This window comes from Tauraco erythrolophus, chromosome 2 (assembly GCF_009769465.1).
Source record: "Tauraco erythrolophus isolate bTauEry1 chromosome 2, bTauEry1.pri, whole genome shotgun sequence".
Lineage (NCBI taxonomy): Eukaryota > Metazoa > Chordata > Aves > Musophagiformes > Musophagidae > Tauraco > Tauraco erythrolophus.
The window spans coordinates 66,387,632-66,401,228 of record NC_141466.1 but is presented as its reverse complement, the minus strand read 5'-3'; the positions used below and the strand labels follow the sequence as shown (position 1 = coordinate 66,401,228).

Here is a 13,597-nt window from a genome sequence, read left to right as displayed (position 1 = left end):
CAACCATCCCTAATCCCCATTAAACCATATCCTCAAGTAGATCATCCACCCTATTCTTAAACACATCCAGGGATGGGGACTCAACCACCTCCCTGGGCAGCCTATTCCAGTGGCTGACAACCCTTTCAGAGAAGAAATACTTTCTAACATCCAACCTGAATCTCCCCTGACTAAGCTTATACCCATTTCCTCTTGTCCTATCACCCAACACTAATGTAAAGAGCCCTTCCCCTACCTCCCCACCATCTTTTCTCAAGTATTTATAGGCCGTAATCAGGTCTCCCCTCAGCCTCCTCTTCTCCTGGCTAAACAGCCCCAACTCCCTCAAAGAAAGATAGCAACATGAAATCTCATTTTTAGACAAAAACTGTGCATCTGAAAAGTCCAACCAGCCTGAAGAGACAAACAGTGCACCTGCAATAACAACCTTAAACTGACCCATGGCCACATTATCAGAGAACCCAAAATAATAAAGTACCACTCAACAGGATTAACGAGCTCAAGAACACCACCACAATATCCACAACTCAAGAGCTTTCAGTCAGTTTGACAACAGAGTCAGAAAGTACCCGCTTCTTGCACGCCACTATCAAAGCACCAAGTGGGACTGGACTTTTTTCCCCACAAACCCAGGCTCTGTAACAACTTCAATAGGCAGAATAACCCTCACGCACCAGCTATAAGAGAAGAGTGTAAGCGTTGTAACAGTGCCATGGGAAGGGCTGCCATCCCCACCTCTTTGTGACGCTTCTGATGCTCTTGCAGCTTTGCCACGTTCTCTCCCGTTGTCTGCATCTGCTTTAGAGCACACAGCGAACTAGCGATGGTAGCCCGGCATCGGTGTACCGGAGAGAGAGAGAATAAGTGATACGCACTGTCTTATGTACATCCAGAAATTCCATGCAGGGAATCATGTCCTGGGCTGCATAACAAGAGTGATCAGCAGGTCCAGGGAGGTGATTCTGCCCCTCTACTCCACTCTCGTGGAACACCACCTGCAGTACTGCGTTCAGCTCTGGGGTCCTCAGCACAAGACAGATGTGGAGCTGTTAGATCAGGTGCAGAGGAGGCCACAAAAATGGTCAGAGGGATGGAACACCTCTCCTATGAGGAAAGGCTGAAAGAGTTGGGGTTGATCAGGCTAGAGAAGAGAAGGTTCTGGGAACCCCTTATTGCGGCCTTGCAATATTTGAAAGGGGCTTATAAGAAAGATGGAGAAAGACTTTTTACCAGGGCTAGTAGTGATAGGACAGGGGGCAATGTTTTTAAACTGAAAGAGGGGAAATTTAGATTAGATCTAAGGAAGAAATTTTTCACTCTGAGGGTGGTGAAGCATTGGGAACAGGTTGTCCAGAGAAGTTGTGGATGCCCCATCCCTGGAAGTGTTCAAGGCCAGGTTGGATAAGGCTTCAAGCAACCTGATGTTGGGGAAGGAGTCCCTGCTTATGGCAGGGAGGGTTGGACTGCATGATCTTTAAAAGGTCCCTTCTAACCCAAACCATTCTGTGATTATGCATTTGTTTTGATTACAAAATTATGATACTGCTGACTATTACTCATTGCAATTCACTAAAACTCAAGAGATTTGCATCATGCAACTGTTTAGTCATGTGAATTTCTTTATATAGCTGTAATTTTGATTTCTTTTCAAGTGTACTCCTTTGCAGTGGTCTTCACAGAATATCATCCTGTTCTTAATTTAAGGTTGTTCAGAATTTCGACTCTGCCCCATCAGCACAGTGTCATCCACACTTATTTTTAAGGTTTTTCTCTGTTGACTAGTGTCATTAATGTCAGCCTGGTTCCAGGAAGAAGCATGTGAGCTTGTCTACTTATATACCTTCACTCTTTGAGAATGAACCACTTCTGGTTTAGATATTTTTTTAAGCAGCTATGCACCCACCTTCTGGAAATTATATTTGGACTGTAGATTACTTATGAAAATGACTTGTTGAACAGCTTGAAAGCTTTAGTCAAAATATCGAACTTCCCCATCTCCTTTATCCCACTTATCCAGTTTCCCTGTCAAACAAGGAATACATATTGATTTGACATGATTTACTCTAGACAACCCAGACCTAATTAATTCTGAAGTACTTACAAACTTATTTCCCAGAACTCAAGCTAGATAAAATTATGTGTAATTGTCCGGGTCTTTCTCCTCCTCCTTCTTTTAAACACAAGTGCTCTTTCTTCCCGTCTCCCATCCTCAGCAGTCTCTCTGTAAACTACGAAACTCTCAAGGATAATTTCAAATAGTGGAAATTTTATTTCAACTATATCCTAGAGCATCCTTTGGTAGATTTTATCAAGTCCTGTACATTTGAGTAAATTTACCTTACCTCTGTATTTTTAGCAGTTTTTCTCTGCTCTGGCCACCAAGAGTTTTGGGGTTTTTTTGGCTGTTTTTATTAATTTAGCTGATTATCTGTAAATCTCTTTATACAGACTAACACACTCAAAATCAGTCATACCTTAACCCTCCCTGCATTGTTTGTTATGTGCTGTCTTCTTGCTGTTAATGAATTAGCACATCGTTTTCCTTTTACTTTTTATGCATCATAGGAATTTCCTTGTTCTTCTTTAAATCCTCTGCTAATCGAAATTAATTTTGTGATTTTGCACACTTGATTTTCTCTTCATATATAAATCCTTAAACTGCTGTAAAGGAAAAGGAGTATCTGATCTAGCCATAACAGTCTCTTAACCTACGTCCCATCTGTCCTTTGCATCAGGACAGATAATCTCCATTATGCATTCAAAAGTCCCTCCTTAACTGCTAATTCTCATGCACTTCTCGGTCTCTCAGATAATCTTCTTAGGAGACACTATTTACCAGCTTCATAAGGCTGCTGAAAACAACTTTTTTAAAATAAAGTTTTTTCTTGTTCATCTGATCTCAGACTTTCTTTATTTCAAAAGCTTTCTTCAAAATAAAAGTACTTGCCAGTATTAATTTATTCCTTAATTATTCCTTAATTGCTAGGATCAAAACCTAAAATCAAATACAAATTACCTATCTCCGTTTATTGAAAGAAGTATGCTCAAAATATTCTCATCATTTCATATATCATGTCTTACTGTACCACTTACTGTTTGGATACTTTCAACAATTTAGAAAGTATTGTTATTTATTTCTAGTATCATTTACCACACTGAACAACAACAAGGGAAAACACACAATTCCTTCTTACGCTCCACCAGGATGAGGCAAAAAGGAAGACAGAGAAGGTGGGGATAAGATCTATGAAAAGGGAATAGATTATTTTTTCCCTGTATTCTTTATATTATCTATATATCTATATTTGTTACATATTCTGTCCCCCACATACATGCAGCTTAGTTTAGCCACATTCAATCACTTCATTTCTTTTAAGACATTTAACACCAAAAAATTTTGAGAAGGGAATTGAAAGGAGGGGAGCAGCAGCCCAGAGTAACAGATTCACAAAGGGGTTTTGTTACCTGGAGGCAGAGTGGAAGCCTGTGGAAGGTGTTTTCAGGGAAGCAGGTGAACTTTCATGATTAATTTACCTAAGGTTTCAATGATGTTAACACCTGATTAGTAAAAGCTTTGTCACAAAGTCTTCCTTTTTTTGACAATCACCTGGTTTCATCTGACATCTTGTGTCAGCTTCTGCTCTCAAAGTCCCTAAATCATTCCACTCCACCATGAAAAGTCCAAGTCATCTCTTCTCACCTTGGTCTCTCACTGATTCCCTCCTCAATCAACTCTCCCTGCATCCTACACTTGTCCACCTCTGACACTCGCTCAGTAAGAAGGCCTACCACAACCCACCTCCCTACCTCAGCCTCCACAGGAGTTTTCTCTATTCTTGGTTTTGCACCACAAAGGCACTTCTGATGGGAAACAAAAAAAACCACCAAAAGCCCTGTCATCATACTATCTTCCCTCCTCTGAAACCTTGTGTTCACCTTCCTCATTTCAGCCACCTTTTTGAATAACCAACTGCTTTCCTCTTCCCTCAGGTTAAAACCATAGCTGAGAGGACTTCCACCTATGACCTGCTCCTTAAAGATACTTGCTTCTCTTAAATAAATGTTCCTCTTTGAAGCAGAAATGCCATTTTTGATAATGGGTTGGTTTTGTGGGTTTTTTTAATCAGCACTAACAAATGAAATAAAAATCTCCCCTAAAAAAAATAAAACAAAAAAAACCCAAACCAACTGCCCCACACCCCCAAATAAACAAACAAACAAACAAACAAACAAACAAAAACCAAAAGGACCCACACCAAACCAACAGCTACAGAGAACTGGTGGTTAAAACAAATTTCTCAGTATAGTTCCAATTATTTAGACCCTGAAAAAGTTTGTATTCTTCTTGGTTTAGTTATTGGTTTTCTCTGAGAAACATGGAAAAGTAACCAAAACTTTTAATCAGGCAAGAGAATATGCAGCAAAGGACAATGAAACTCGAGGCTGGTAAAGTTGGAGTAAGACTTATACAGCAAATGAAACAATCTTATCTCCTCCATAAATGGAATTTCATTTCTTGAGAGGATTAGCAGTTCTTTTACCATAATTTGTCCATCTGCCTCCACACCAGCACATCTGACCTACACAAACAAAAGGACAAATGAGATTTCTGCAAGGTTTCTACTTTTGGCCATGACATGGGTGTAACACAGCAGAAATCACGTTGCATGATTCAGCTCTCTGAATGCCTCCACCTTTTACGGCCAACGTACCCAGATTACTCACTGCAATACACGAAGAAGCAGACAGATACTTCCGCAAGTGACAAATTGAGCTGAAGAAATTACAGCGTACAGCTGCCGGTACTGCTGATACTGCTCTGAGCACGGTAAGGTCGTCGTGTTTCTATGCTCAGTGACTCTTATTTCAACAGACAGGACTATTTGGTGCTGCACAACTGGAGGCTCTTCCATGCTGTGGTACGTTTCTGCTGCTAAATATGAAGCCAGCCTGCAAGATAAAGTTCATCTCTCTGTCCAGGTGCTGCCAAAATCTCAGGCAGATTCTGAAAGATAGCAAGTTTGGGCTAATTAAAAAAAACAAAACAAAACAAAACAGAAGACAACTAGCAACTAAGCAAAGCTCCTTGCTCTCTGGAAAGCATATAGAGCTCAAATAGCATTTGAGACTGAACATCTACAGAACCCGATTATTAAAAACAAGGCTTATTAATTACACCAGATCCAGTACCTTCCAAGCCACCTTCCTAATCAGAAAACTTATTTCCCAGTTTCTTAGTTTTCCATCTGCAAATGAAAATACTTGGAGCTTTTTATCCATAATGCCACTTTGAAGTTTTTCAGCAACTCCAAGAGTGCAGAAGAGATACACACGCTACCATGGAGATGTAAGCAGCAGCCAGCAGCTGCTGCAGCACGCACCTCTGCACGGGCCCATCGATCGGTTTCCTATTGCGCAGAGTGCTGGGCAGACATGCTGCAAGGACAGTGGGAGTGTTTACTCCATGAGAGCTGCTGCAACCAAAGGCTTCTCCTTGATTCAGCATCAACAGAAATTCCAAATAGGGGCAGTTAAATGCATCACGAGAACATTGATGTTGTGAGAAGATTATCTGTGCTTTTAGGAATTAACATGAACAAAGCAGAAATCAACCTGAATTCTCGATGGAAAGCATAGGCTGGAGCCAAACTTGATGGCTGCATGTGCATTGATTGAGAAGCATTATCAATGAGAAAAAGGGAAGAGGTTTACAATTTGGCCAGAAAAAAAAAAAAACAATTATAATATCCTACACTACAGTTACTGTAGAAGGCAACTAAGCTGTCATGCCTCAAGCTAGCAGCAATCGAGACTCATCTGTATGATCTACATCAAACCAAAGAATCAAGACTCAACACTAGGAAGTCAATAGGTACAGTTACTTCAAGGAGTGAGTCTCAGAAGTCTCCCATGGGGAAATTTTAATTCTGTTAGCATTTAGAAGGAGAAGGTGTTTGACACTTAGCCATATGAATGGCAGATATTTTCAGGAAAATAAACATGTGGATGGAAAACACAAACTCCTGCAGCAACTGAGCACTGACTAGAGGCTTAGCTTGGACAGTTTCTGGACCTTGGCAGCTTCCATATTTGATAAACTGTGGTACTCTTCTAGTTCAGCATCTCTTGGCCAAGGAAGAATTCACTGCTTGAGACCACAGTCATGGTTGTTTGCATTCTAGCATATGATTAGATAATACCTTCCAAAGCAAATACACTGTTCAGCACAGGAATGATCAAAACTAAGTAGATTATTTAAGCCTTTGGTAGAATCACCGCTAGAATATATTAAGGGAAGAGCTATATAACCATAAAGCATATCCATTAATCTGTATGGAAAAAAAAATATTAAAGAGATACACACAAGAAGATTGGTGAAGACCTCTGCCTCAAAACCTGCAACTTCTCTCAATATCAAAACTTAGATCATGCTAAGAAACGGTATCAGTAATGCTTGAGAAAAAACACTGCATATATACAGTACCTTCAGAGAAGAATGAGACTAGATCACTATAGACCTGAAAACATGCCCTTGAAAAAAATTTTGGAGAAAAACAGAAAGAATTTGGGTACTTCAGCTCTCCAGGTTCTTCTGGGAATTCTAAGCAAAGTAACTAATGAAAAATCAGTATCTCAGTTGCATCTGTATTAAAAGTAGCTGAATCTATAGCTGTACTGGTTAATTCTTCAAATCGTAGAATCATAGAATGGTTTGGGTTGGAAGGGGACCTTCAAGATCACCTAGTTCCAACCCCCCTGCCATGGAGGGGGGACACCGTCCACTACACCAGGCTGCTCAAAGCCTCATCCAACCTGGCCTTGAACACTTACAGGGATGGGGCAGACACAACTTCTCTGGGCAACCTGTGCCAGTGCCTCGAATCTGCTAAAGAAAATCCTCATCTCTTCATTGTTCTTCACATAGGCCAGGCCATTTATCAGTATAATTGCAAGGTTCATCTTACTTCATTACCTGCCGTGGATTAATTCTGTACCTTCTAGCAATACATTCTAGCTGTTATTTATTTTCTTTTGACCACAAATTGCTCACATAGTCTAATTATCCTTGTGAAAAACAAATACTTTTATGTCAATTCTGACAGAAAGGAGGATCACAAAGAACACAAAAGCCTTGGATTTGTTCTGCTGTTCATTCTGCTAATATTAAAAGAGTGAAGAATGATAAGCAGAAAGCATGTCATGTTCACAGGTGCATAAGCACCTGCAGCTGCCACTGACCTCCAGTGTGACAACATGAGTCAAGCAAAAAGCAAATACAAATAATTGATGGTAAGCCTAAGGGGCACATCACAACACTTCGAAGTCTTACCATTGTATCATTGTTTCTTTGGAAACTTCTTAAGGGTTCAACTGCCTTCACACAACGGCTGTTAGGACAGAGGCAAAGCCTCAACTATTTCTGTAACACAGGTTACCTGCAGTGGTGCCTCAGTCTGCAGCAGCACTGGGTGCATGAGCCTCAGGTTTGCTGGCTTAGTCTCTCAGCGCTGACACTGAGGCCATGCAGCAGGGTCAATGTGCTGGAAACAGCACTACAGCTTCTGGGATGTTTTGAAGAACAGACAGAAGAGGGCTACCATTAAATTAAAAGCAGGAAGTATCTCTCTGGACATGTACCTGCTTATTTAGGTACTAAATATTTCTGTTGCTTTTGAAATTTTTTCATATTTACAACATAGCAACTAGTGCTTTACAGGAAAAAATCGAGAGAGTACAAACCTCTTTAAAAAAAGATGAAATCTTTTATCTTTAATTCCCTTATTTTACATCAGTAATATCAATATTACAGCTTTTTGAACACTGTAGAAAAAGAAGTTGCACTTTTCTCTCTAAACCAAACAGACCTACTTTAACAGTGTTAATACACAGAGTAAATGAGCAGGAAAGCTAAGTGTTTTCATTCTTCCTCTTTGTTACTCTAGATGAAGACAGGCAGTAACCAGAGATCAAAAGATACTTTCTCAAGCAGAACTATTGGATCTTGAAGATTTCACAGACGCAACATTATTTGCAAGTAGAAAGAACTATCAGGTACAGAAAATACCAACAGAAGAAGTTATAAGGCAGTTCTTTGAAGTCATCAGGGTATTTTTGGTAGTCATGCTGGTGTTTGGTTTCCTCATTATAGCCTCAGTCTTCTGACTGCGCAACAGTCTCTTCCCACAAATCAACCTCAAGTGACTAAGGAGGAGAATTTCAAAAAAGAAACAGTGAAACTCTCTCACTAAGTCATGATTTCTGCCATCAGGAAGCTGGCAGGCTCCAGAGGAGCAGCAGTGCTCCTTCCTTTTTCTACAGCTTTCTTCACTTGACTCTAATCTTAGAGCACTTAAACATCAAACCTCAGAACATCTCTGTGAATGAGACACTTACAAATGGAGAATTGAAGCAGAGAGCAAAAGGTACAAGAACCTAGTATGCTTTCGCCGTCTAGGCCCCAGAAGTTTAGACATGATGTTAGACTGCTAAACCTCTCAAAGGCAACTGTAGGACAATGACTGATCTCCAAACCATCCGTCCCAAACAACAATTAGCAGTGTGCTCACTGGAGCGTTTGAACCGAATAATGAGTTTACAGAGTGACAGAGATCCTGCTCCAATAGGAATTAATCCTCTAAAGCAATATGGTCAAAACAGTGAAACTATTTCTACTATTTCCCTTCACTGCCTGGCTCATGTCCACATTGTTTTTTCCCCTCGCATTAAGATAATGGTCCTACCCACGTGAATTTACATTACTGTCTTCAGACACAAATTCAATCAGCCTGGATCATTAGTATTTCTTCTCTGTTACAGTAGTGCCTCGTGGTCCCAATCATAACTTGCTGCCCAGCGGAATGGTGTGCGTGAACTTAACTGAAAAGAGAACATGAAGAATTACTAATACAAGAATATCTTTCTTAGAGTAAGAAGCATGAGTTTAAATTCTCTTCCACTGTTTCAGTGATGTCTGGAATATCTCTATTAGAAATAAACAAGATATTCATTAGCTAATTGATTAGGTAACAAACATCATTACATAAATTATCATCTAGATGCACTGAAAGAAGAATTTTAATTATCCAGGTGAACTTCAAAGCAGAACTGCGCTTTGTGATTTCTACGGTTGCCTCCTCAACTTTACTAGTTCCTGATATACAGGCGCTGTACAGTTAGTAGCATGTTGATTAGCCTGACCCAATTTTTGGATTGTAAAGCAGCAGCTGATGAAAGCTGAAAGGCTTGTTGGATGGGTTCATGGATGGTAAACCAAGGGTGTCAGTGCTGTGGGCCAGCTGCCAGTTTCAGGGCAGCTTCTGTTTCATACAATCCTCTGTTTGTTGAAAAGATGAGCCACTCCAAAAAGCTTTGCCTTCAGTACTAAGTAATCATTCTCCTGCTCCAGAGGCCAAATGCAAAAAAAGTATTTCCGAGCCTGTATGCCAGATGCTAAGAGCATAATGCCTACAGAATAAGGTCACTTCCATAGGTGGAAAAGTAGCAATAAGTCAAGCAGCTCACTCCACCCCAAGCCCTGTGCCCAGCAGCAGCCTTTGCCTCTCTCTGCGAGGGCTCCCCAGCACTGAAGGGCCGTGGCTCTGGAGGAGCGACAACTTCAGGAGGCATCTTTGCCACCTGCTGCGAGAGCTCCTGCTCTACAGCCCAGACACATACCATGCTCTTCCACTGCAGGCCTGGCAAACAGGACAGCTCCTGTCCATCCTGCTGCAGTCAGCCTCCCAGGAGCATCCGACACACATGCTGCATGCAGGATGATGATGGCTCAGTACAGCCGGCATCCTTCTCCAATGCCTCACTTCAGTTCTAACCTTAAATTGGACTAAAGTGAGCTATGCTGCAAGCATACCCTAAAACTGAAAACACAATCCTTGCTGACATTAGAGAACTACTTCTACAGGACTAATAGCTCATTTTAACAAATCTTATCGAGCACTATATGTATCATGAAATTATTAATATATCTGTTCTACCATTGAAGGAACATTCCCTTCACACAGCCAGAAGGCTCCTTACAAAAAAAACAAACCAACCAGCCAACTTTCCCCTACATGAAAAGCCCTATAGCCAAAGAAAACTGAAAGGACAATAGCCTAGGCTTTAGTTTTCAATACTACTTGTGCCTTCCAGTTGACCTGCAGAAGGGCTGGGCAGAGGAGTGCACACGAGAGACCAGCGGAGGGACAGAAAGCAGGATTTCTGTGCTTGCTTTCGCTCTTTTACTTCAACTTTCCGCACCCATCTCTTCTCAGAAACAGCCTCCTTCCTTTTTAACCTTAAAGCTTGATGTCCCTGTCATCCTATGAAAGTCATCATAAACATTTTTATGATTACTGTGACCATACTGTCAAAAAAACCCAAAACCCAACACCTTGAAGTGAACCCTTTTTGCAGACAAAATCCCTTTTATTTTTTTCTCTGCAATTCCCCTGGGAGTGAGCAAAGAGCAGTAGGTCTCTCCATCCTTAAAACATCAGTAGCACTGAAACTTTCACAGTGAGGATGCCCACCCTGTAGCCTGCGGTGTAGAGAAGGACTGAGGATGAGCTCAGAGCTGTCGAGGCTGGAGCACTGGAAGCAGCCCGGCTGCGGCAGCACTGCACACAGCCTCCGAGAACCGAGTTTGTTGACAACTAAGTGAAAATTAGTCTGCAGTGAGCTGTGGGTCACTGAGGACAGACTGTTTCTAGCATCTAAGCCAGACAACTTCAAAGCAGAATTACCGGTTTTAAGCTGCAGTGCAGTCTGCAGTGCAGTCTCCATTGTAAATATAACCAAAGTCTTTGCATTCAACATTTTAATTCAGGCATCGGAAAAAAGAAGAAATAATAAAAAAAAAGAAGGCCATTTTAACCAAAGCAAACAAAGTACAGAAAGTCCAAGTAATGGGAAAGGGATTACAATTCCTGTAATATCTCTGTGTCTCTTTTGTTCTCCTTTGTACCATGTTCCTGGGCCACACTTTCCTGATGCTGCAGCTTAAACCAGGCTAATCTAAGTCTTACCAAAGTCAAAGGAAAGCTTCCTGCTGATTTTATGGAAGGTAAAATTTTGCTTTTTCATTGCTACTGCCATGTGAATAAGGACACGAGAAGATCGCTACAACTTTAATTTCTTGCATAGAATCATAGAATAGTGTTATATTGAATGTGAACCAGACAATAAAAGACAGTTGCTTCAGATACAAGTCCATATCAATGCAACTGTATCTTCTAAAGTTTTAAAAAATATGCTTTTAAGTAAAAAAGAAGAGGAAAAAAAAAACATGCAAATGAATACTTTACTGGTTCAAAACACTACAGGAAACATGTCCCAATGCAGGCAAGACTGCTCACCTGAACAATTCCTCTGAATTATTCCCCATTTCATCTCTAAATCCAGTATTAAACTGTTCAGAAAAAAACTTCTTAAAATAAAAAGAATCTCTTGCTGGCAACCCAAAAGCAGCTGTACAAAGTATACATGATATCACCTGGTAACAAACTAACAAGGAAATAAAAATCATAATAACCTCCTGTACACAAAAGTGGCTTCATTTCCAGATATTTCCACTGGCTTTAATGTTTGGCTCTGAATTAAACAGAACAGGGGTTCAAAATTCGACCTCCAATTTGTAAATTCTTTTTTCCCCGTTCCATTCTTTTAAGAACAGAGCAGATTAGAAACTAGTGTTGTCTGTGTCTTTGTCCTTTAAATAAACTGCTGAATATCACTATATTACGCCTATGAGCTTTCAGATGATCTGTGAAAAGCATACTTAAAATTCCTCTTTCAAACTTAATTTGCAGTGATTTTCTTGCAGTAATATGAGAATAAATGAAAAAGATAATTGATTCCAACAGTAAGCAATTACACACAATGATGTTTCTACAGCAGTCGTCTAATTAAGAAACTATGAGCCCAACATACCAAGCCTTTGATTTAAGCATTGTTTTTGAGGTATTCATATTATATGCAAGATGCACAACTTTTTGTATTCTGTTATATTGCAGATGCACCAAATTACTTGCTACAAACTTTTAACCCTTCACAAAAAAAATTATACTTGGATGTATGATTTGGTTCTGAAGAAAAGAAACAGCTACTGTTCCACTGTGTAAAAATAAGATTATCAACATTGATAAATAACATTTACAGTAAGGTTGATCTAAAAAGTGACATTGGACTAAAAATATCTTGACAAAATTAACAATGATTCGTTATGAATATGAAACATGACTATGCACAGATGTCAGTTATATAACCTATTTCTTATATCATTAAAGAGTAAACACCAGCCTATTCTTTCAGCTTATTGAAACACAGTAAAAAGCAGACACATTTCTCTCCCATATTTCTCTCCCCTAATTAACAGATTTTTTTAACTGCCTGTCTTTTACTACTGCAGCAGAATCTCATCTGCCTCCTTATTCTGAATTGCCACGCAGAAATGCCTATTGCTCCCAAAGGCTTTTCTAAGAAGCATTTGTAACAAAAGAATTGTAGGTGCATACCTTAACCTCTTGGTTGGCAAAAATCTCCACGTCAACCCCACAGGCAACCAGAGTGGAGACATCACAGTCCATGCTCCGGGCTGGCATCCCCCCTTTTGTACACAGAGTTAGGCAACCTCAGAGTAACAAATGATTGGAAGAAAAGGAAAAATAAAAAAATCTTCAATTCAGTATTGCAACTGAACAGTCCAAAATTCTGTTTCAATGCTGACAATAACTGCAAGCTTCTGACACGAGCTCTTTGCACTTAACCGAGTTGCTCCGTGCCTTTCCCCTGTACACCCACCAACTGAGCAGGCACAGCATAGTAACAGCGCTGCTCCATCTCTCATGGCAATGACATCACCACAAAGACTGACATAAGCTAAATCTATTTTTTCAACGCTTTTATCTCTAGGCAGCACAGTGGATCAAATTGAACATGATTATGTGCTAAATCTGAACTCGGACTAAATCAATTCAAGCAGCGTTCACTGGCAACTGAGTCATAGCTGTTGTTTCAGCTGAGTGCTTATGTTGGCAAAAAAGATCGCCTGACGCTGAAAGCTCTGCTCTGAGCGTAAATTAACCCAGCATTTAAAGCCACTAAGCTCAAGGTAATGTTCGTTACTTTATTATACTTCAAAATCTACGGCAGAGCACTAGTGAACAAAAAGAACCTTAACAAAAACCTCAGCATTCTGCTTTTAGCAGCTGCCTTAAGTCTTCTTTTTTAATAAAGCACGCTGTATAACCTCACAGATAAGATTAGTGAACATCTAAGTCCCATCATCAGGAGATCAACATACTGCAAATTCGATCCTAGTACTTAGACATACAAGTTGCACTATGACTCATCTTCAGAAAGATCAGAGGCGTGCCTGTGTGTGATTTGGAAGTCAATACCCCTTCAAAGAGAACACGAAAATTTCCCCTGAAATTCAGACTTCACACTAGCCAACCTTTATACCATCTGTCCTTAGGGTTACTCCTTCACAAATGTAACAGTATTCAACTGAAAGAAATAGATTTAAGTAAAGTGAAGATGGCTTAGAACTGTCGACCCTGTGGTCTGTTTATTCTTTGCAAGTTTATTTTTTAATGAT

At 40.2% G+C, this 13,597-nt stretch overlaps 1 protein-coding gene across 2 annotated transcripts in view; it reads right to left on the bottom strand.

Moving 5' to 3' along the window:
- The window catches only part of RCAN2 (regulator of calcineurin 2), an 84,917-nt gene that overhangs the window by 25,337 nt on the left and 45,983 nt on the right, over positions 1–13,597 (bottom strand). Inside the window, exon 1 of one of the 2 annotated variants that reach the window (XM_009986938.2) lies at positions 12,513–12,599. The exons of the other annotated variant lie outside the window; for it this stretch is intronic. Coding sequence (XP_009985240.1) covers positions 12,513–12,599 — 87 coding nt within the window. Of the gene's footprint in view, positions 1–12,512; positions 12,600–13,597 lie in introns of those variants that run through there. 2 annotated transcript variants of the gene reach the window in all.